Genomic DNA, 26,138 nt, shown 5'->3' with positions numbered 1-26,138 from the left:
TAATAGAAAGCAAGTGTGTTAGGTCTTCCTTATGATTTAGACCTTTGGGATAAAGACAGTCCATCAAAAAGATCCATCTTGACTCATTAAATAATAGTCTCTGTTCGTGGTTCCCCCCTCGCCAGTCTGCTTTTACCTTTTGGATTCCCAAAAAACTGAAGTCTTTTAGATTTCCCTTATGGGTTGTCGCAAAGTGTTTATAAAGTGGGGTATCCGTTCTACCTTTCTCGATGCATAGGATGTGTTCCCTAATCCTATCCTTAAGGGCTCTTGATGTTTGCCCTACGTATTGCAACCCACAGGTGCAGGAGACTAGATAGATGATATTTTTATCGTTACATCTGATCAACTCTTTGATCCTATATTTCTCGTTCTTTTGAAAGGATGAAAAGGTGTCAGTCTTTCGACCATTCTTGCAAGCTTTACAGCTTGGACATGGATAGAATCCTTTGATGCTTTTCTTTTGGCAGTTTGTGACGTAGTTGGTATTCCCTTTTCTTGGAATGCTAGGAGCTAGCATAGTTTTCAAATTCCTAGTTTTCCTGTAAATGAATTTTGGTTGTGAGATCAGCTTTTCCCCAATCACGTCGTCCTCTTTGAGTATAGCCCAATGTTTCTTGATAATCCTTTCCAGGATGTATCTGTTCTCACAATATTCCGAAATCATGGGGACATCTATTATTATGTCATTCCAGATCTTTTTCGGTTTATTTTTGTAGCGCAGGAGGTTCTCTCTATTGATCTTGCCAACTTATTGCAAGCTTGAGACGTCAACCTTCTTTAAGGAGGTTGACTGTAATAACTATATACACAACACAAGCTGCCATCATCCTACCTGGAAATCAAACATACCGAAGGGCCAATTTTTGAGGGTGAGGAAGAACTGTTCAACAACCGAAAAATGGACCACACAGGTGAACTTATTGAAACAGCGCTTCTTAGAAAGGGGGTATGATAAAGAATCCCTGGATGAAAAAATCAAAGAAGTTGGCAAGATCAATAGAGAGAACCTCCTGCGCTACAAAAATAAACCGAAAAAGATCTGGAATGACATAATAATAGATGTCCCCATGATTTCGGAATATTGTGAGAACAGATACATCCTGGAAAGGATTATCAAGAAACATTGGGCTATACTCAAAGAGGACGACGTGATTGGGGAAAAGCTGATCTCACAACCAAAATTCATTTACAGGAAAACTAGGAATTTGAAAACTATGCTAGCTCCTAGCATTCCAAGAAAAGGGAATACCAACTACGTCACAAACTGCCAAAAGAAAAGCATCAAAGGATTCTATCCATGTCCAAGCTGTAAAGCTTGCAAGAATGGTCGAAAGACTGACACCTTTTCATCCTTTCAAAAGAACGAGAAATATAGGATCAAAGAGTTGATCAGATGTAACGATAAAAATATCATCTATCTAGTCTCCTGCACCTGTGGGTTGCAATACGTAGGGCAAACATCAAGAGCCCTTAAGGATAGGATTAGGGAACACATCCTATGCATCGAGAAAGGTAGAACGGATACCCCACTTTATAAACACTTTGCGACAACCCATAAGGGAAATCTAAAAGACTTCAGTTTTTTGGGAATCCAAAAGGTAAAAGCAGACTGGCGAGGGGGGAACCACGAACAGAGACTATTATTTAATGAGTCAAGATGGATCTTTTTGATGGACTGTCTTTATCCCAAAGGTCTAAATCATAAGGAAGACCTAACACACTTGCTTTCTATTAAATAACAGTTCCCATATAAGACATAATTGGCACCTTGACCATAATATAAGCCCACTGAGATGGTTACCATAACTTTGATCTCCCAGGTCTAGAATAAGGAAGCATCCTGGTTAAATACACACCAGGTGGACCTCGAAATGAATACATCCCAGTCAGCAATTTAACTAAAAGCTATAACTGCTAAACATCTACCTTTTGAAATAGACCAAGGATGAACTAAGAAAGAATGGAATACCTGTCCTGCACTATCTAATCAGGGTGCTTACAAAACTCTATAATAAAGACAAGAACCAAGTATCAGTTAGAAATTTACTGTAGTATAGAAATATACCAGTATAAATATAATGGACACAAAGAATGATATAAACAATAGTACATTATGTCTGACAACAGATCCATACACCAAAAATAACTATTTAGAAAACAGTTTTTAAGAAATCATTCAGTAATATCTAATTCAACAACACCTAGACATTTACTTAGGATAGAACTTTCGAATGGAACATGAATCCCTCATTAGTAGATCCCTCGTTCACAATCTGACCCATAAATTATAGCCCAATGAAGAATAAAATGGTAAATCCTAAAGCACAACAAGCTAACTAAGGATTCAAATATAGTTACACTATGTATGTTAGAATATCCAACATAAGTCATCTATAAGAATAGATCTCCTTGATCATTATCTGACCCCAGCTTATATTTGAAAAATAGCCACCCTTAATAAGACACCCACGTATTTATCCAATGTACCACTCAAGTACCTTGAGTTTATAACTTCATCTGAAAGAACAGTAAGGTCCAAACTCTCAGTGTATCCATAACTAACGGGTTCACTTAACAGAAAGATAACAACTCCGGTGAACTCTAAAACTCCATTTTAGGATATATATAACAGATCCACCTCACCTCTGTTGATCATAACAGTAGGTAGTGAGAAATACACAAACACAGGGTTTAATTTGTTTTATTAGTCTTTTTTCAAATACAGACTAACAGATCAGAATAGAGATCGTTACAAATATTGAGAAAAGCTAGATAATTATAGCTGTTCCACAAAGTAGTGACAGATTAAGAAATTTCATAATATCATGAAGACTCTGAATATATATCCCACCAATTTACTAAATATATTAATTTGACAATTTCACTCCGATTTACTTTTAAAATGCACATACATATGAAGCTAAAGCCTAAATATGGACATATCAGGTTCTAACCAAAACCGGCATTGACAATAAAACTGACAAATGTGGTAATCTACCACAACAACCAGAAGCCAAACCGGAAGACATGACTTCACTTCCGGTCACACTCCATAACGTAATGGAGCAAATCAATCAGGGCGGAAGTCGGCTGTGAAAGCATCCGGTATCTCCCGATCTGAGCGCATCCAAGGAGCTAAGGCGGAAGTCGGCTGTGTAAACATCCGGTGTCTTCCGATTTGAGCGCTTCTGACTATATAAGGATTAGGTTGATCTAAAGTAAGCATCCATTCCCTAATAATAACATCGACACAGAAAAAAGGGAAATCAGTCCGCAGACAGCAAACAATCTATTACTATACATAAAGGATGTATATAGCCACTGTAGAAGAGTACCGGAATGATTGCCAAATAACCCTTAGGAACAATAAGGCCATTTCTAGACCGGTATATAGAATAAAGGCTCTCTAATTTACAACTAATACAGGTTGGATGGGAATAGGATAGAAACTACAGGAAACATCCCAGAGATGCAATGGGGCAAACAGGAAAGGGAAGTCTTTCCGATTTTGGCGCCAAAACGGCACCAATTGTTTTCTCACACTCTCTATTTAAAGCTCCCAGAGATCACTACACAGTATAGTCTTGAGAAAGGCCTAATCTAGGCCGAAACGCGTTGGCATACTGGTGAGCTTGATTTTAATTACCATTATTATCTATTGTATACAGTGTTGCACTATTTTGTTTTTCTTTGTTTTCCTACAGGTTTTTTTTTTTGTCGCTATTTATTGTGATTTTACTTTTAACATCGGATGGGACATTGAACTCACTGGGCACAAAATTTGTTTTAATCCCCCATTTTTTGCACACAACTAACACAAACGCTATCTTTTTTGGATTGCTACATTTCATATTTGATTTCACCAAAGTGGATTTTATCATTTATTATTATTTTTTCTATTTTTTGCTTTTTGTTTTTTGCCTTTTGGTTCTAATGACCTTTGCCTAAAGGTTGAATTATATATATTTTTTACTTATTTTTCACTCATTTTATCTACAACCTCATCTACCATCTATATTTGACTATAGATCTCTCACTACCCATCAGCAACGTTGGAGGACACACCCACGGTTTAATACGAACATTCACATTTAACTTTTTCCACCATTTTTTTTCACCATTTTTGATTGACTTTACATTTGATTGACATTGTGAGTTTGGTATCGTTTTATGGTTTAACTTTGCTTATAAGTATTAATATTTGTATTTTTATTCAACTTCCCACACTTGTGTATCACTATCTAGGAGTGTCAACACTCCCACTGTAATTCGCATCTCCCAGGAGATTTTATTATGTACTTATGTTTTTAGTAGTTAGACATGGATCCATGTTTCTAATTTTATTGTGTTATTGTGGTTTTATTGTGATATTTATTTATGTTTAGCCTTTATCGAAGGTAATAAATTGTAAGATTTAGCCACAAGTTCGTTAGCCTTTTAAGCTCTTTTAGCGCTTACTCTCACCTTTTCGTATTAGCTAACCTTTGAGTTTTGTGTTTCACAGAACTGTTTGATTCTTGTTATTGGCTCACTCGATTTGTTCAGCTAGTATCCAGTAGTTTAATTTTTGCTCCTTCGACAAAAGATACAAAGAGAATGAAGCAAATTTGATAATAGAAGTAAATTGGAAAGTTTTTTGAAATTGCATGTTCTATCAGAATCATGAAAGGAAATAATAAAATGTGCAGCACCACAGGGGCAGAGTTTGGTAATGTTGCAGGGTACCTTATGTCGTGCTGTTCTCCCCTCCAGGGCTTCTTTTGAGTCAACCCAAAGCACATGTTTTAAGTTCCCTGCTTCTTGGGGCCACAAAAAAAGTATTCTGATTTTTTCAGATGACTGCAGTTAGCCATCCAGGGCCACCAGTTAGTCATCAATGATATATACCCACTTTTAGGTACTTTAAAATTAAGCTAAAACCTGCCAGCGAGGCACCATCCAATTCTTGACACATTGCAATACATTTTTTAGTCATCAGAAAAGAGAATTAGGATATTGAATATATATAAAGGTAAACAAGCAAAAGGAGTTTTCACAGTTTACAACTTCCAGTAAATTATCACATTGCTAAAACAGGATTTATGTAGTTGCTAAATAATATTATATATCAGGTATGGCCAAATGGCGGGACATGGGCCAAATGCAGCCCTCTGCACTAATTTTTTGTGCCCTGAGTGAAAAAGTAGAACTAAATATATGGGGACTTCTGGAACAAATTTAAATGAGTCAGCTGAAGGGTAGAACAGCAGATAGAGGGTACCCTGCAATATTACTTAAATCTGACCCTGTGGTGCTAGACATGTTTAGAAAATATATTGGGCCAGATTAAAAGTGGAGTGCTATTTAACACTCCTGCTCGAGCGTTAACTGTGCTAGAAGTAAACTTTTAGCGCACATCGGGTTCAGTTCGTATTATGAGTTAAAAGTAAAAAGTTAGCTAACCCAATGCACACAAAAATCCAAACTTACAATATCACGTGTGATAACCTATCCCCCCATAGGAATCAATGGAGAAAAAAAGTGGAAAAAAAATCCTATATATACATATCTTTTTGTTAAAGCCCTTTGCCTGCCTTTTTTTTTCTCTAACGATTACATTGCATGCTTTGGGGCCCATTTATCAAGCTCTGTATGGAGCTTGAAGGGCCGTGTTTCTGGCGAGTCTTCAGATTCGCCAGAAACACCAGTTATGAAGCAGCGGTCTAAAGACCGCTGCTCCATAACCTGTCCACCTGCTCTGAGGAGGCGGACAGAGATTGCGTGAAATCAACCCGATCGAATACGATCGGGTTGATTGACACCCCTGGCCAGCAGAATATGCAGGGGTGTAGTTGCACCAGCAGTTCACAAGAGCTTCTGGTGCAATGCTCGATGCGAAGAGCGTATTGCTTTCTGCATTCAGCGATGTCTGTCAGACATGATCCGCTGATCGGATCATGTCGGACAGACATTTCATAAATAAGCCCCTTTATCCGAATCATGAAAGAAAAAAAAAATTAGATTTAGTATCCCTTTAAGTATTATATATTTTAATAAAAATATAGATAGTAGCATCTTTATTGTTAATAAAATAACTCTAAAAAGCAGTTATATGGGGCTAAAGTTGCCAGGTGTGGGTTGTTAGAAAAAAAAAAGGTACTGAAAAGTGCCTTTACATAGCAATCTAAGGAACTATGCTTATATATATATATATATGTATATATATATATATATATATATATATATGTTAATACCACATATTAACACATAAATATAAATGTATATAAGCATATACATAAATATTTACAACTAGCTGCCATGGCTACATGGCTTACCCCCTTCACTGTGCTAGGTTGTCATGCCATGTCTGATGACATAAGAACGAGGCTCCCATCGGAGCCTATGGAAGTGCGCTCTTCTGAGCGCAATGCTTCCCAGAAATGCTAACGCAAGCTCGCATTGCACCTCACTTGTAATACAAGTGCACATTTGTGTGGGCTGGTATTACTGAGTTGAGCGCAAATATCGCTTTCACAGAAGCGATATTTTGTGCTCATCTTGTAATCTGGCCCTATATGTGTGTTTAATTTCCATAAATTAAAAAGAGACCCTTAAGGTTTCTACAATATTGATCTGCAGACACCATGGGGCCGATTTTATCATCAGTCTGTCCGACATGATCCGCTCAGTGGATCATGTCCGACAGACATCGATGAATGCCGACAGCATACGCTGTTGGCATTTATCACTGCACAAGCAGTTCTTGTGAACTGCTTGTGCAATGTCGCCCCCTGAAGATTCACTGCCAATTAGCCGCAAGCTGGATCGGGCGGATTGATGTCCGCAGCCTCAGAGCAAGCGGACCAGTTATGAAGCAGAGGTGGTCTTCAGGCTGCTGTTTCCAGCGAGTCTGAAGGCTTGCGCGGAAACAGGGGCATCAAGCTCCATTCAGAGCATGATAATTCGGCCCCTATGTGTTAGGAAATTGGCCCTCACTGTTATAAATGTAAATATAAATGTATAAACATGTTTATATAAAAAATTGGGAATAAGAATTCTGTTAAAAGCTTTTATCACAGTTTTTTTCCATCAAGTTAGATATTTGTGCTTTTGTTTCCTAAGGGATACAGTGTGAACCTCACTACAGCAGATCATGTAACTCCACTTCATGAAGCATGCCTCGGGGGCCACCCGGCTTGTGTCCGTGTCCTGTTGAAACATGGAGCTCAGGTAACAATTTCCTAAAGCACCCTTCCTTAAAGGGACATTGTAATCAACAAATTATGTAATCTATATGAAACGGAGCACTAAAATATATGTGGAAATATTTGTACCTGAAATATATATAAAGTAAAAAGCTTTTTAAATATAAATTAATCTAATTAATGAACTAATCTTAATAATTAATTATACTTATATGCTAGTATTAGTTGTGAGCATTGTACTAATGCTAATTGGCTTAAAAGTACTTTCTGCTAATGATCAGAGGGTAATAGCAAAAAGTACCTGTCAACCAATGAGAATTAACAAGAACTTTTTCAGCCAATGAGCATTAGCAGGAAGATCCTGTCAGCCAATGAGCCCACAGTAGGATGTACACATCTGACACTACTGTGTTAGATGCAAGTTAAATGTAAAAAAAAAATTTCTTCATTCTTTTGTACAAAAAATCAAATATCTTTAGATATTGCTCTTTTATATGGATGAAAGAACATTTTTGAGTACAATTTCCAATTAATCAATGCTAAACATGGATAATACTATGATAGAATTAGAACCAGATGGCCTATCCATTCCTTGCAATAAGGCATTTGCTAGAATATTGGTTTGTGAGGTGAGTACATTTATAAATAGTAAATAAGAGATGGCTAACATTTAAATACATTTTATCTGTACACACAAAAGTGGAGCAATAATAGACAATGCTTCTATTATGCAACAATATAGAAAGGAGGGGAGATTTTTCATTTGTAACAGAAAAGAACTTTACAGTATTGGCAGTGAAGCTGTGGAACATTAAAAGGGTTAAGATATATTTCAGGCTAAAATGGTATCAATAGTTAAAGGGACGTTACAAAAAATGCTGAATCACCTGAAAGTATCGCATAATATCTCTAAAAAGCTGACTACAAAGTATCACATGAACATCCCTATATAAGAAAACAAGATATTTTACCTCAACATTTCCTTAAAAGCCTCTTTCCACTGTAGAAGAGCTTTAACGTACCATGAAAACCCAACATTTTCTTTCATGATTTAGGTAGAACATACAATTTGAAACATCTTTCCAGTTTACTTCTATTATCAAATTTCATTAATTCTCTTGGTATCATTTGTTGAAGGAGCAGCAATGTATTAATGGTTTCTAACTGAACACATCGGTGAGCCATTGACAATCAGTATATATATTCAGCTAAGACACACTGTTGCAAAACTGTGTATATGAGCCATAAGGAATGTATTCACTTAACCTTTTAGCTGTGTGTAAATGGGTTTATAATCTCACATGTGTTGTTGCCACAACCTGGTTATTTGCAGGAATTAAATTGTTACAAAGTTCTTACTCATAACACTCTTGTTTCCAGGTACACATAGAGTGTTAACTGTATATATGTTCAGCTGGGTGAGTTTTACATATGCACTGTAAAGTATTATATTTCTCCTTTGTAGGTATATATGTTCAAATAGCCTCCAAATTCTCCAGTATTCCAGTATAGTATAATGTATCACAAGTAGACAACATGAGGATATATTGGTGGTATCGAACTAACTTTGTGTGTTTGTAAAGACATCAACCCAGGTTATTCACGGTTATCCGGCCCCACTATGCGGGATGATGGAAAGTTTTCAGGCACTCCTCCTCCTCACCGGATAGCCGTTATTCAGTACAGAACTTGTAGCTTAGAAATCTCTGCGGTGTATCTCACACACCAAAAAGAATCCAGCAATACCACAATGGTGAAAAATAAGCAATCATAGTCCGAGCTAAATCATCACTGTATATTTATTATCACACCAAGGAAAACAAAAGTTTCACCACTCCACACACATCAGCTACATTCAGCTATATTCAGCTACCAATCAGCAGCTAGAACGTAGGTTCTTTGCTGCTCCTGAGCTTACATAGATAAACCTTTCAGCAAAGGATAACAAGAGAAGCAAGAAAATTAAATAATAGAAGTAAATTGGAAAGATGTTTAAAAATTGTATGCTCTGTCCAAATCATGAATGTCTAAATATGTTTTTTCTGTCCCTTTAAGCAACTAATCAGGATGCGTATCCTGTGACATGCAAGGGAGCATGCATCTGGCATGTGTACACCTCGTGTACAAAGATAGAAGTGCTCTACCAGGAATGATCAACAGCTCATCAGCTATTTCTATGGCGATTTACCACCCAGGAGCAGCCTCTTTTAGACCAATGTGCTTTTCACAGAGAAAAACTTTCCTGAACCATAACAGTCTAATCCCGCCAAGTAAGGTCAGTCCAGCCCAAAAATATCAGAAAATTCTCCTCTGAACAAGGAACATGACAACCCCAAATGATCTTTTCGGCCTCCTATGGGCCTCTTCAGTGAGGTGCAGCCATATTCCTCTAAGCACACTGGGCAAGGAGTCCACATCTGGTTTCCCCCATCAACCATAGGGAGACTTCCCCAGGGTCATATTAATTTGAATACGAATAGAGAAGCGCTCTTCCAGGAACGAACAACAGCTCATCAGCTAGTTCTATGGCGGTTTACTACCAAGGAGCAGCCTCTTTTAGACCAGTGTGCTTTTCACAGAGGAAAACTTTCCTGAAGCATAACAGTCTGATCCCGCCAAGTAAGGACAGTCCAGCCCCGAAATACCAGGCAATTCTCCTCTGAACAAGGAACATGACAACCTCAGACGATCGTTTCGGCCTCCTATGGGCCTCGTCAGTGAGGTACAGCCACATTCCTCTAAGCACACTGGGCAAGGACTCCACGTCTGGTTTCCCCCATCACCCATAGGGAGACTTCTCCAGGGTCATATTAATTTGAATACGAAGAGAGAAGCGCTCTTCCAGGAACGAACAACAGCTCATCAGCTAGTTCTATGGCAATTTACTACCAAGGAGCAGCCTCTTTTAGACCAGTGTGCTTTTCACAGAGGAAAACTTTCCTGAAGCATATCAATCTGATCCCGCCAAGTAAGGACAGTCCAGCCCCGAAATACCAGGCAATTCTCCTCTGAACAAGGAACACCACAGATGATTGTTTTGGCCTCCTATGGGTCTCGTCAGTGAGGTGCAGCCACATTCCTCTAAGCACACTGGGCAAGGAGTCCATGTCTGGTTTCCCCCCTCACTGACTCACTGACGAGGCCCATAGGAGGCCGAAACAATCGCCTGGGGTTGTCATGTTCCTTGTTCAGAGGAAAATTGCTTGGTATTTCGGGGTTGGACTGACTTTACTTGGTGGGATCAGACTGATATGCTTCAGGAAAATTTTCCTCTGTGAAAAGCACACTTGTCTAAAAGAGGCTGCTCCTGGTTGTTAAATCGCCATAGAACTAGCTGATGAGCTGTTGTTTGTTCCTGGAAAAGTGCTTCTCCCTTCGTATGCAAATGTGTACATCTCGTCACATCATTTAACTCCTCGGTTTAAGGAAATCTCCTATAAAATCTTGGGATTATAGATAAAGTGTGCACTGATGATGCTGATTGGCTGTTTTTTTTACCATGCAGGTGACAATAAAAAGAGTAGCTGAAGGCTAGCTGTTCCCAGAACACTTACAATTTGAAATAAAATATCTTTAATTTTTACATAGAGATGTTTAGGTCATATTTTCTAGTCAGCTTTTTTCTAGACATGTGCACGGCTAAAAAATTCGGTTCGTTTTCGGTTCGGATCGATTCGGACTTTTCGAATTTCGTTTCGGATCGAATCGGATTCGGCAAAATTTGAATAAATTTGTTTCGGATTTATTCGGATCCGAATAAATTCGTTTCGGATTTATTCGGATTCGGCTGAATTCGGTTCTATTCCGTTCCGAAATTCGGTATGTTTTTAGTACACTAACACCCATTTAGTACACTAAGTCACTAACACCCATAAACTACCTATGAACCACTAAACCGAGGCCCCCCCACATCGCAAACCCTATAATAACATTATTTAACCCCTAATCTGCCGATCGGATATCGCCGCAACCTACATTATAGCTATTAACCCCTAATCTGCTGTCCCTAACACCGCCGACCCCTACATTATAGTTATTAACCCCTAATCTGCCCCCCCCAACGTCGCCGCAATCTAACTAAAAGTATTAACCCCTAACCTGCCGACCCGATATCGCCGCCACCTACATTATAACTATTAACCCCTAATCTGCTGTCCCTAACACCGCCGACCCCTACATTATAGTTATTAACCCCTAATCTGCCTCCCCCAACGTCGCCGCAATCTAACTACAAGTATTAACCCCTAATCTGCCGACCCGATATCGCCGCCGCCTACATTATAGCTATTAACCCCTAATCTGCTGTCCCTAACACCACCAACCCCTACATTATAGTTATTAACCACTAATCTGCCCCCCCCAACGTCGCCGCAATCTAACTACAAGTATTAACCCCTAATCTGCCGACCCAATATCGCCGCCGCCTACATTATAGCTATTAACCCCTAATCTGCTGTCCCTAACACCACCGACCCCTACATTATAGTTATTAACCCCTAATCTGCCCCCCTCCAACGTCGCCGCAATCTAACTACAAGTATTAACCCCTAATCTGCCGACCGAAAATCGCCGCCACTATAATAAATGTATTAACCCCTAAACCGCCGCACTCCCGCCTCGCAAACAGTATAATACATTTTATTAACCCCTAATCTGCCCTCCCTAACATCGCCGCCACCTACCTACAATTATTAACCCCTAATCTCCCGCCCCCAACGTCGCCGCTACTATAATAAGGTTATTAACCCCTAAACCTAAGTCTAACCCTAACACTAACACCCCCTAACTTAAATATAATTTAAATAAAACGAAATAAGTTTACTATAGTTAAATAAATGAATCCTATTTAAAACTAAAGACTTACCTGTAAAATAAACCCTAATATAGCTACAATATAACTAATAGTTACATTGTAGCTATTTTAGGATTTATTTTTATTTTACAGGCAACTTTGTATTTATTTTAACTAGGTACAATAGTTATTAAATAGTTAATAACTATTTAATAACTACCTAGCTAAAATAAATACAAATTTACCTGTAAAATAAATCCTATCCTAAGTTACAATTACACCTAACACTACACTATCATTAAATTAACTAAATAAATGAATCATATTTAAAACAAAATACTTACCTGTAAAATAAACCCTAAGATAGCTGCAATATAACTAATAGTTACATTGTAGCTATTTTAGCATTTATATTTATTTTACAGGCAACTTTGTATTTATTTTAACTAGGTACAAAAGCTATTAAATAGTTATTGACTAATTAATAGCTACCTAGTTAAAATAATTACAAAATTACCTGTAAAATAAATCCTAACCTAAGTTACAATTAAACCTAACACTACACTGTCATTAAATAAATTAACTACAAGTACCTACAATTATCTACAATTAAATAAACTAAAGTACAAACCCCCCCCCACTAAATTACAAAAAACAAACAAACACTAAATTACAAAAAATAAAAAAATATTACAAGAATTTTAAACTAATTACACCTAATCTAAGCACCCTAATAAAATAACAAAGCCCCCTAAAATAAAAAAAAATGCCCTACCCTATACTAAATTACAAAAGTTAACAGCTCTATTACCTTACCAGCCCTGAACAGGGCCCTTTGCGGGGCATGCCCCAAAGAAAACAGCTCTTTTGCCTGTAAAAAAAAAACACAATCCCCCCCCCCACATTACAACCCACCACCCACATACCCCTACTCTAACCCAAACCCCCCTTAAATAAACCTAACACTACCCCCCTGAAGATCTCCCTACCTTGAGTCGTGTTCACCCAGCCGGGCCGAAGTCTTCATCCGATGGGGCAGAAGAGGACATCCAGACCGGCAGAAGTCTTCATCCAAGCGGGGCAAGAAGAGGTCTTCCATCCATCATACAAGTACCAAAATACAAACAAACACTAAATTACCAAAAATAATAAAATATTACAATAATTTTAAACTAATTACACCTAATCTAAACCCCCTACTAGCTATTAATATAGCTACAATATAACTAATAGTTACATTGTAGCTATTTTAGGATTTATATTTATTTTACAGGCAACTTTGTATTTATTTTAACTAGGTACAATAAATATTAAATAGTTAATAACTATTTAATAACTACCTAGCTAAAATAAATACAAATTTACCTGTAAAATAAATCATAACCTAAGTTACAATTACACCTAACACTACACTATCATTAAATTAACTAAATAAATGAATCCTATATAAAACTAAAGACTTACCTGTAAAATAAACCCTAATATAGCTGCAATATAACTAATAGTTACATTGTAGCTATTTTAGCATTTATATTTATTGTACAGGCAACTTTGTATTTATTTTAACTAGGTTCAATAGCTATTAAATAGATATTGACTATTTAATAGCTACCTAGTTAAAATAATTACAAAATTACCTGTAAAATAAATCCTAACCTAAGTTACAATTAAACCTAACACTACACTATCATTAAATAAATTAACTACAAGTACCTACAATTAAATACAATTAAAAAAAACTAAACTAAAGTACAAAAACCCCCCCACTAAATTACAAAAAATAAAAAAATATTACAAGAATTTTAAACTAATTACACCTAATCTAAGCCCCCTAATAAAATAACAAAGCCCCCCAAAATAAAAAAAAATGCCCTACCCTATACTAAATTACAAAAGTTAACAGCTCTATTACCTTACCAGCCCTGAACAGGGCCTTTTGCGGGGCATGCCCCAAAGAAAACAGCTCTTTTGCCTGTAAAAAAAAACACAATACCCCCCCCCCCCACATTACAACCCACCACCCACATACCCCTACTCTAACCCAAACCCCCCTTAAATAAACCTAACACTACCCCCCTGAAGATCTCCCTACCTTGAGTCGTGTTCACCCAGCCGGGCCGAAGTCTTCATCCGATGGGGCAGAAGAGGACATCCAGACCGGCAGAAGTCTTCATCCAAGCGGGGCAAGAAGAGGTCTTCCATCCATCAGAAAAGTACAAAAAAACAAACAAACACTAAATTAGCAAGAATAATAAAATATTACAATAATTTTAAACTAATTACACCTAATCTAAGCCCCCTACTAGCTATTAATATAGCTACAATATAACTAATAGTTACATTGTAGCTATTTTAGGATTTATATTTATTTTACAGGCAACTTTGTATTTATTTTAACTAGGTACAATAGCTATTAAATAGTTAATAACTATTTAATAACTACCTAGCTAAAATAAATACAAATTTACCTGTAAAATAAACCCTAACCTAAGTTACAATTACACCTAACACTACACTGTCATTAAATTAACTAAATAAATTAATCCTATATAAAACTAAATACTTACCTGTAAAATAAACCCTAATATAGCTACAATATAACTAATAGTTACATTGTAGCTATTTTAGCATTTATATTTATTTTACAGGCAACTTTGTATTTATTTTAACTAGGTACAATAGCTATTAAATAGATATTTACTGTTTAATAGCTACCTAGTTAAAATAATTACAAAATTACCTGTAAAATAAATCCTAACCTAAGTTACTATTAAACCTAACACTACACTATCATTAAATAAATTAACTACAAGTACCTACAATTAAATACAATGAAATAAACTAAACTAAAGTACAAAAAAACAAACACTAAATTACAAAAAATAAAAAAAATTACAAGAATTTTAAACTAATTACACCTAATCTAAGCCCCCTAATAAAATAACAAAGCCCCCCAAAATAAAAAAATGCCCTACCCTATACTAAATTACAAAAGTAATCAGCTCTATTACCTTACCAGCCCTGAACAGGGCCTTTTGCGGGGCATGCCCCAAAGAAAACAGCTCTTTTGCCTGTAAAAAAAAACACAATACCCCCCCCCACATTACAACCCACCACCCACATACCCCTACTCTAACCCAAACCCCCCTTAAATAAACCTAACACTACCCCCCTGAAGATCTCTCTACCGTGTCTTCACCCAGCGGGCCGAAGTCTTCATCCGATCGGGCAGAAGAGGACATCCAGACCGGCAGAAGTCTTCATCCAAGCGGGGCAAGAAGAGGTCTTCCATCCATCAGAAGTCTTGATCCAGGCGGCATCTTCTCTGTTCATCCATCCGGAGCGGAGCGGCAGCATCCTGAAGACATCCCACGCAGAGCATCCTCTTCTTTCTTGATCCGACGACTAGGTGACTGTACCTTTAAGTGACATCATCCAAGATGGCGTCCCTTGAATTCCGATTGGCTGATAGGATTCTATCAGCCAATCGGAATTAAGGTAGGAAAAATCGGAACAGCCAATAGAATGCGAGGTCAATCTGATTGGCTGATTCCATCAGCCAATCGGATTGAACTTGAATCTGATTGGCTGATTGAATCAGCCAATCAGATTTTTCCTACCTTAATTCCGATTGGCTGATAGAATCCTATCAGCCAATCGGAATTCAAGGGACGCCATCTTGGATGACGTCACTTAAAGGTACAGTCACCTAGTCGTCGGATCAAGAAAGAAGAGGATGCTCTGCGTGGGATGTCTTCAGGATGCTGCCGCTCTGCTCCGGATGGATGAACAGAGAAGATGCCGCCTGGATCAAGACTTCTGATGGATGGAAGACCTCTTCTTGCCCCGCTTGGATGAAGACTTCTGCCGGTCTGGATGTCCTCTTCTGCCCGATCGGATGAAGACTTCGGCCCGCTGGGTGAAGACACGGTAGAGAGATCTTCAGGGGGGTAGTGTTAGGTTTATTTAAGGGGGGTTTGGGTTAGAGTAGGGGTATGTGGGTGGTGGGTTGTAATGTGGGGGGGGGTATTGTGTTTTTTTTTACAGGCAAAAGAGCTGTTTTCTTTGGGGCATGCCCCCGCAAAAGGCCCTTTTAAGGGCTGGTAAGGTAATAGAGCTGATTACTTTTGTAATTTAGTATAGGGTAGGGCATTTTTTTATTTTGGGGGGCTTTGTTATTTTATTAGGGGGCTTAGATTAGGTGTAATTAGTTTAAAATTCTTGTAATTTTTTTTATTTTTTGTAATTTAGTGTTTGTTTTTTTGTACTTTAGTTTAGTTTATTTCATTGTATTTAATTGTAGGTACTTGTAGTTAATTTATTTAATGATAGTGTAGTGTTAGGTTTAATAGTAACTTAGGTTAGGATTTATTTTACAGGTAATTTTGTAATTATTTTAACTAGGTAGCTATTAAACAGTAAATATCTATTTAATAGCTATTGTACCTAGTTAAAATAAATACAAAGTTGCCTGTAAAATAAATATAAATGCTAAAATAGCTACAATGTAACTATTAGTTATATTGTAGCTATATTAGGGTTTATTTTACAGGTAAGTATTTAGTTTTATATAGGATTAATTTATTTAGTTAATTTAATGACAGTGTAGTGTTAGGTGTAATTGTAACTTAGGTTAGGGTTTATTTTACAGGTAAATTTGTATTTATTTTAGCTAGGTAGTTATTAAATAGTTATTAACTATTTAATAGCTATTGTACCTAGTTAAAATAAATACAAAGTTGCCTGTAAAATAAATATAAATCCTAAAATAGCTACAATGTAACTATTAGTTATATTGTAGCTATATTAATAGCTAGTAGGTGGCTTAGATTAGGTGTAATTAGTTTAAAATTATTGTAATATTTTATTATTTTTGCTAATTTAGTGTTTGTTTGTTTTTTTGTACTTTTCTGATGGATGGAAGACCTCTTCTTGCCCCGCTTGGATGAAGACTTCTGCCGGTCTGGATGTCCTCTTCTGCCCCATCGGATGAAGACTTCGGCCCGGCTGGGTGAACACGACTCAAGGTAGGGAGATCTTCAGGGGGGTAGTGTTAGGTTTATTTAAGGGGGGTTTGGGTTAGAGTAGGGGTATGTGGGTGGTGGGTTGTAATGTGGGGGGGGGGATTGTGTTTTTTTTTTACAGGCAAAAGAGCTGTTTTCTTTGGGGCATGCCCCGCAAAGGGCCCTGTTCAGGGCTGGTAAGGTAATAGAGCTGTTAACTTTTGTAATTTAGTATAGGTTAGGGCATTTTTTTATTTTGGGGGGCTTTGTTATTTTATTAGGGGGCTTAGATTAGGTGTAATTAGTTTAAAATTCTTGTAATATTTTTTTATTTTTTGTAATTTAGTGGGGGGGGTTGTACTTTAGTTTAGTTTTTTTAATTGTATTTAATTGTAGGTACTTGTAGTTAATTTATTTAATGATAGTGTAGTGTTAGGTTTAATTGTAACTTAGGTTAGGATTTATTTTACAGGTAATTTTGTAATTATTTTAACTAGGTAGCTATTAAATAGTCAATATCTATTTAATAGCTATTGAACCTAGTTAAAATGAATACAAAGTTGCCTGTACAATAAATATAAATGCTAAAATAGCTACAATGTAACTATTAGTTATATTGCAGCTATATTAGGGTTTATTTTACAGGTAAGTCTTTAGTTTTATATAGGATTCATTTATTTAGTTAATTTAATGATAGTGTAGTGTTAGGTGTAATTGTAACTTAGGTTATGATTTATTTTACAGGTAAATTTGTATTTATTTTAGCTAGGTAGTTATTAAATAGTTATTAACTATTTAATAACTATTGTACCTAGTTAAAATAAATACAAAGTTGCCTGTAAAATACATATAAATCCTAAAATAGCTACAATGTAACTATTAGTTATATTGAAGCTATATTAATAGCTAGTAGGGGGCTTAGATTAGGTGTAATTAGTTTAAAATTATTGTAATATTTTATTATTTTTGGTAATTTAGTGTTTGTTTGTATTTTGGTACTTGTATGATGGATGGAAGACCTCTTCTTGCCCCGCTTGGATGAAGACTTCTGCCGGTCTGGATGTCCTCTTCTGCCCCATCGGATGAAGACTTTGGCCCGGCTGGGTGAACACGACTCAAGGTAGGGAGATCTTCAGGGGGGTAGTGTTAGGTTTATTTAAGGGGGGTTTGGGTTAGAGTAGGGGTATGTGGGTGGTGGGTTGTAATGTGGGGGGGGATTGTGTTTTTTTTTTTACAGGCAAAAGAGCTGTTTTCTTTGGGGCATGCCCCGCAAAGGGCCCTGTTCAGGGCTGGTAAGGTAATAGAGCTGTTAACTTTTGTAATTTAGTATAGGGTAGGGCATTTTTTTTATTTTGGGGGGCTTTGTTATTTTATTAGGGGGCTTAGATTAGGGGTAATTAGTTTAAAATTCTTGTAATATTTTTTTATTTTTTGTAATTTAGTGTTTTTTTATTTTTTGTAATTTAGTGGGGGGGTTTTGTACTTTAGTTTATTTAATTGTAGATAATTGTAGGTACTTGTAGTTAATTTATTTAATGATAGTGTAGTGTTAGGTTTTATTGTAACTTAGGTTAGGATTTATTTTACAGGTTATTTTGTAATTATTTTAACTAGGTAGCTATTAATTAGTCAATAACTATTTAATAGCTATTGTACCTAGTTAAAATAAATACAAAGTTGCCTGTAAAATAAATATAAATGCTAAAATAGCTACAATGTAACTATTAGTTATATTGCAGCTATCTTAGGGTTTATTTTACAGGTAAGTATTTTATTTTAAATATGATTCATTTATTTAGTTAATTTAATGATAGTGTAGTGTTAGGTGTAATTGTAACTTAGGTTAGGATTTATTTTACAGGTAAATTTGTATTTATTTTAGCTAGGTAGTTATTAAATAGTTATTAACTATTTAATAACTATTGTACCTAGTTAAAATAAATACAAAGTTGCCTGTAAAATAAAAATAAATCCTAAAATAGCTACAATGTAACTATTAGTTATATTGTAGCTATATTAGGGTTTATTTTACAGGTAAGTCTTTAGTTTTAAATAGGATTCATTTATTTAACTATAGTAAACTTATTTCGTTTTATTTAAATTATATTTAAGTTAGGGGGTGTTAGTGTTAGGGTTAGACTTAGGTTTAGGGGTTAAAAACCTTATTATAGTAGCGGCGACGTTGGGGGCGGGAGATTAGGGGTTAATAATTGTAGGTAGGTGGCGGCGATGTTAGGGAGGGCAGATTAGGGGTTAATAAAATGTATTATAGTGTTTGCGAGGCGGGAGTGCGGCGGTTTAGGGGTTAATACATTTATTATAGTGGCGGCGATTTGCGGTCGGCAGATTAGGGGTTAATACTTGTAGTTAGATTGTGGCGACGTTGGGGGGGGCAGATTAGGGGTTAATAACTATAATGTAGGGGTCGGCGGTGTTAGGGACAGCAGATTAGGGGTTAATAGCTATAATGTAGGCGGCGGCGATATTCGGTCGGCAGATTAGGGGTTAATACTTGTAGTTAGATTGCGGCGACGTTGGGGGAGGCAGATTAGGGGTTAATAACTATAATGTAGGGGTCGGCGGTGTTAGGGACAGCAGATTAGGGGTTAATAGTTATAATGTAGGTGACGGCGATATCGGGTCGGCAGATTAGGGGTTAATACTTGTAGTTAGATTGCGGCGACGTTGGGGGGGCAGATTAGGGGTTAATAACTATAATGTAGGGGTCGCGGTGTTAGGGACAGCAGATTAGGGGTTAATAGTTATAATGTAGGTGGCGGCGATATTCGGTCGGCAGATTAGGGGTTAATAAAATAATGCAGGTGTCAGCGATAGTGGGGGCGGCAGATTAGGGGTTAATAAGTGTTAGATTAGGGGTGTTTAGAGACTCGGGATACATGTTAGGGTGTTAGGTGTGCAGACTTAGTGTTTCCCCATAGGAAACAATGGGGCTGCGGTGTTATTTTTTTTTCAGCCGAAACTCCCATTGTTTCCTATGGGGAAATGCCGAATTTTAACGAGCTAATTCGGATTTATTCGGAGATACGGCAGCTATTTCGGATTCATTTGGTAGATTCGGAAGTATTTTAATTCGGAAATCCGAATCGATCCGAATCTCCGAATTTACCGAATTTACAGAATTTCCGAATTAATCCGAAACGAACCGCACATGTCTACTTTTTTCCTTTATCACTTTCAAGTGATTTAGCGTATGGGTAGCATGTCCCTTTAAATATGTAGCCTTTGTTTTTTTCCTTTTCTCCGTTCACTTTAATGGTATTTTTATTGTAATGTCAGGGATCACTATAGAACTCATAAATGAAATCTATTGCAGTATTTATTCTCACCATATATACTAAAATTAGTTTACATTCATCAACCACCATTTCTATAAGGAGATATTTCTGGACATTCTATACTCTAATGTGATTTTAATCTTGTACTAGAATTCCTCTTATCATAAAAAATAGTTTTCCCTAACTTCATGTAATTAAAGATTCCTATTTTATTTCTTTGTATCTCGCTTCAGCCTGAACTGTACATGTTAAGACAGTGTTTCTCAAATCCAGTCTTCAGGGCACACTAACGGAACAGATTTTCATGATATGAACTAGAGCACAGGCGAAATAATCAGGTGATCAGTAACCATGGTTACTAAGACATGGAAAAATTGGAAGGCCATCCATATTTTAAATTGGGTCCGTAGAATGTTCACGCCCCACTTTTCTCTAATATAGCACCCTACAACCCAGTTTCATCCATGACTCCCCTTTATAGTGGGAATATGGTTATCTACAGTGTGATTTGAAGCAGACACTCAAAACAGTGTGTTCTTCTGTCTTGACTAGATATTAATAATCATTCAAAGGAGGGCTACTAAATGGTACATGGTCTAGATCAGAGATCTGGATCAGAGGAGAAGAGAATCTCTGCATCTCTACACCAACAACACCACCACTTTAAATTGTAGTCGGCCAGTCCCAGCTGCTGCGGCCCACTGGAAAATTTCCAGATGTCCTGGTAGTCGAATCTGGCCTTCTCTCACCAAACAACAGATTATTTCCCCTTTGCCCTAATTTTTGTATTAATTTAGTAAATCAATGACTTATCTGTAATATTTTTGGTCATAAAGACATGTATTTGTAACATTAAAGTATTTGTAAGCATCGGCCTTTACTTCTATTTCTTTCAGGTCAATATTCCTAACATTGACTGGCAAACGCCCATGTTTAATGCATGTGTCAGCGGCAATGTGACCTGTGTTAATTTACTCCTAGAACATGGAGCCAGCCCTCATGCAAAATGTGATGTAGCCTCCCCAATCCATGAAGCAGCTAAACGAGGTAAATTAGTCATCAAAATAAATATCTATAAGTCTTCGATATTGCAACAATTAGAGAGCAGCTGAGGCGTTCAGTTTAGTGACTGTGTTGACATGAAAAAATGGCTTTTGGTCGCTGTATAATGTGAAGTGCATGCTAACTACACAACAGAAGGGATTATCTATTGTTATCACTAATTGAACTCTTCTGGCAAATAGCAATATTCATTGAGTCTCATATTTGTTTTTATTATAAAAAAACAATGATAGCGTTGATCACTAACGAATTTCAAGGGCAGAAAGTGAAAACATGTTTAGAAAAATGAAAATTTGCAAGAGATAAAGCTAAAAAAAACAGCTTAAGTCAACAAACTAAATTAATCTTTGGAGCTTACACAATTTTAGCAAAGGCTTATCTTGCACAAATAATTTCCCTTGGGATTCTGGAAATAATAAAAGTATAATGTGATGATGCTAGAAATTACCTCACACTAATGCTTAGGGATTATTTCACTAATTAGTTCATTTGAACATGCTCAGAATTACTTATTTTTGCTATCGCTCACTGATTTCTCCATATTTAGTGAATGGGCTACATAAAATAATATCAAATTGGTTAGACTGAAAGGTTGCCAAGTTAGTTTCCGTGTTAATCAACCTAGGGGGCTTTAGGGTTATTAGTAAATCAGAGAGGTTTGGCAAAGATCTATATATTTTACAAGTTATATTAGAAATTCTCTGTTTCAAAATGTTTTGTCATTTCCTTATTACTTGAACATTGTTGCTTCATAGACTTATAATAGTCAAATATTAAGGGCAACAAATCTGTTATGTCTGCCCTCAAAGAGACATTAAACACCAAGGGCGCGATCCGATATACGGCGCAGGTTTCGGCGCAAGCGTGGAAACCTGCGCCACCCGTAGTTTCAGCTCGCACATTGAGCTATCTCATATACGGCGCCGGCAGTTGCTAAAGTGCCGTAAGTCTGACAAACTAGTGATGTCCCGAAATCTGTGTAAGTACAAATTTCTGGAGTCGCCAGTGACTTACGGCACTTTAGAAACTGGCGCCGCATAAAAAAACTGACTAAACTACTAAATCTCCCGTTACTGTCTAACACGCCTCCCAAACATAGCCCGACACGTATACCCCTCTACCCGCAATCCCCCCTCTCACTCCTAACAATAAGTATATTAACCCCTAAACCGCCACTCCCGGACCCCGCCGCCAGCTACATTAACTATATTACCCCCTAATATGATCCCCCTACACCGCCGACCACCTATTTTAACTATATTACCCCCTAATGTGAGCCCCCTACCCCGCCACCTGCTACATTAACTATATTACCCCCTAAAATGATTCCCCTACACCGCCGCCACCTATTTCAACTATATTAACCCCTAATGTGAGCCCCCTACCCCGCCACCACCTACATTATATGTACTACCCCCTAATCTGACCCCCTTACACCGCCGCCACCTATATTAAAATTATGAACCCCTAATCTATTTCCCCTACACCGCCGCCACCTATATTAAATGTATTAACCCCTCATCTAATCCCCCTACACTGCCGCCACCTCTATTAAAATTATTAACCCCTAATCTAATCCCCCTACACCGCCGCCACCTATAATAAATGTATTACCCCCTAAAATACTAAAGTGTCCCTACACTGCATTGCCCCAAAGTAATCAGCTCTATTACCAACCCTTAAAAGGGCCTTTTGCTGGACATTGCCCCAAAGTAATCAGCTCTTTTACCTGTAATCTAACCCCCCCTACACCGCCGCCACCTATATTAAATATATTAACCCCTAATCTAATCCCCCTACACCGCCGCCACCTATATTAAATATATTAACCCCTAATCTGACCCTCCTACACCGCCGCCACCTATATTAACTATATTAACCCTAATTATATTAGGGTTAATATAGTTAATATAGTTATTATATTATATATATTAACTATATTAACCCTATCTAACCCTAACACCCCTAACTTAATTATTATTGCAATAAATCTAAATAATATTAATACTATTAACTAAAATATTCCTATTTAAAACTAAATACTTACCTATAAAATAAACCCTAAGATAGCTACAATATCATTAATAATTACATTGTAGCTATTTTAGGGTTTATATTTATTTTACAGGTAACTTGGTAATTATTTTAACTAGGTACAATAGCTATTAAATAGTTAATAACTATTTAATAGCTACTTAGTTAAAATAATTACCAATTTACCTGTAAAATAAATTCTAACCTAACACTATCAATAAATTAATTAAATAAACTAAAATTATCTAAACTAAAATATAATTAAATACACTAAACTATATTACAAAAACAAACAAACACTAAATTACAAAAAATAAAAAAGATTACAAGAATTTTAAGCTAATTACACCTAATCTAAGCCACCTAATAAAATAACAAAACCCCCCAAAATAAAAAAATGTCCCTACCCTAAATTAAATTACAAAAAGTAATCAGCTCTATTACCAGCCCTTAAAAGGGCCTTTTGTAGGGCATTGCCCCAAAGTAATCAGCTCTTTTACCTGTGGAAAAAAGAACAACCCCCCCATTACAACCCACCACCCACACACCCCTACTCTAAAACCCACCCTATCCCCCCTTAAAAAACCTAAGTCTAACCCCCAAGTGGTCCTTACCTGTCCTGGAGACCGGCGGAGAAGGTCCTGTTCCAGGCGGAGAAGTCTTCTTCCAGGGGGCGACCTCTTCTTCTTCCAGGAACCAGCCGGCGCGGAGCGGAGGAGTTGAAGACCGATGACCGCGGAGCTGAAGACCGTCCTCTCTGGAACTGAAGACAGGCGATGCAGGAACTGAAGATCGGCGATGCTGGAACTGAAGACCGGAGCCATGGAGCATGGAGGATCCTCTTCATACGATTGCCGCCGTACACTGAATAGGAATTCAAGGTACACGATTAAAAATGGCATCCCTTGAATTCCTATTGGCTGATTTGAGCCTTCAAATTCAAATCCGCCAATCGGATGAAAGCTACTTTAATTCTATTGGCTGATTTGAATAGCCAATAGAATAAGAGCTACTGTAATTCTATTGGCTATTCTAATCAGCCAATAGAATTACAGTAGCTCTTATTCTATTGGCTATTCAAATCAGCCAATAGAATTAAAGTAGCTCTCATCCGATTGGCTGATTTGAATTTGAAGGCTCAAATCAGCCAATAGGAATTCAAGGGATGCCATGGCTCCGGTCTTCAGTTCCAGCGTCGCCGATCTTCAGTTCCTGCATAGCAGGTCTTCAGTTCCAGAGAGGACGGTCTTCAGCTCCGCGGTCATCGGTCTTCAACTCCTCCGCTCCGCGCCGGCTGGTTCCTGGAAGAAGAAGAGGTCGCCGCCTGGAAGAAGACTTCTCCGCTTGGAACAGGACCTTCTCTGCCGGTTTTCAGGACAGGTAAGGACCACTTGGGGGTTAGACTTAGGTTTTTTAAGGGGGGATAGGGTGGGTTTTAGAGTAAGGGTGTGTGGGTGGTGGGTTGTAATAGGGGGGTTGTTCTTTTTTTCCACAGGTAAAAGAGTTGATTACTTTGGGGCAATGCCCCACAAAAGGCCCTTTTAAGGGCTGGTAATAGAGCTGATTACTTTTTGTAATTTAGTTTAGGGTAGGGACATTTTTTTATTTTGGGGGGCTTTGTTATTTAATTAGGGGGCTTAGATTAGGTGTAATTAGATTTATTGCAATAATAATTAAGTTAGGGGTGTTAGGGTTAGATAGGGTTAATATAGTTAATATATATAATATAATAACTATATTAACTATATTAACCCAAATATAATTAGGGTTAATATAGTTAATATATATAATATAATAACTATATTAACTATATAAACCCTAATATAATTAGGGTTAATATAGTTAATATAGGTGGCGGCGGGTCAGATTAGGGGTTAATATATTTAATATAGGTGGCGGTGGTGTAGGGGGATTAGATTAGGGGTTAATATATTTAATATAGGTGGCGGCGGTGTAGGGGGGTTAGATTAGGGGTTAATATATTTAATATAGGTGGCGGCGGTGTAGGGGGGTCAGATTACAGGTAAAAGAGCTGATTACTTTGGGGCAATGCCCCGCAAAAGGCCCTTTTAAGGGCTGGTAATAGAGCTGATTACTTTGGGGCAATGCAGTGTAGGGACACTTTAGTATTTTAGGGGGTAATACATTTATTATAGGTGGCGGCGGTGTAGGGGGATTAGATTAGGGGTTAATAATTTTAATAGAGGTGGCGGCGGTGTAGGGGGATTACATTAGGGGTTAATAATTTTAATTGAGGTGGCGGCAGTGTAGAGGGCTCACATTAGGGGGTTAGATATATAATATAGGTGGGGGCGGTGTAGAAGGCTCACATTAGGGGGTTAGATATATAATATAGGTGACGGCGGTGTAGAGGGCTCACATTAGGGGGTTAGATATATAATGTAGGTGGCGGCGGTGTAGGGGGATCACATTAGGGGGTTAGACATTCAATGTAGGTGGCGGCGGGGTCCGGGAGCGGCGGTTTAGGGGTTAAGCACTTTATTAGTGATTGCAGCGGGGGATTGCGTTTGACAGGTAGATAGACATTCTGCATGCGTTAGGTGTTAGGTTTTATTTTGCAGGTAGTTTAGGGAGTTACGGGGCTCCAATACTCAGAGTAAGGCTTACTATGTCTGCATTTTCTGGCAAGGTGAAAATGGAGTAAGTTTTCTCCATTTTCGCCACATAAATCCTTACGCTGTATATTGGATACCAAACTGCGCGGGTTTGGTATACCTGTCTATGGGCCAAAAAACTACGGCCG

At 37.5% G+C, this 26,138-nt stretch overlaps 1 protein-coding gene across 3 annotated transcripts in view; it reads left to right on the top strand.

Annotated features, from left to right (window-relative positions):
* ASB9 (ankyrin repeat and SOCS box containing 9) overlaps nucleotides 1-26,138 on the top strand; it is an 82,706-nt gene that overhangs the window by 31,196 nt on the left and 25,372 nt on the right. For all 3 annotated transcript variants that reach the window (XM_053706069.1, XM_053706070.1, XM_053706071.1), the window contains 2 exons: nucleotides 7,105-7,212; nucleotides 21,175-21,325. In XM_053706069.1, the coding sequence (XP_053562044.1) occupies nucleotides 7,105-7,212; nucleotides 21,175-21,325 (259 nt within the window). The remainder of the gene's footprint in view (nucleotides 1-7,104; nucleotides 7,213-21,174; nucleotides 21,326-26,138) is intronic.

This window comes from Bombina bombina, chromosome 3 (assembly GCF_027579735.1).
Source record: "Bombina bombina isolate aBomBom1 chromosome 3, aBomBom1.pri, whole genome shotgun sequence".
Taxonomy (NCBI): domain Eukaryota; kingdom Metazoa; phylum Chordata; class Amphibia; order Anura; family Bombinatoridae; genus Bombina; species Bombina bombina.
The sequence above is the reverse complement of the archived record's forward strand: the minus strand, read 5'-3'. Positions and strand labels throughout refer to the sequence as shown.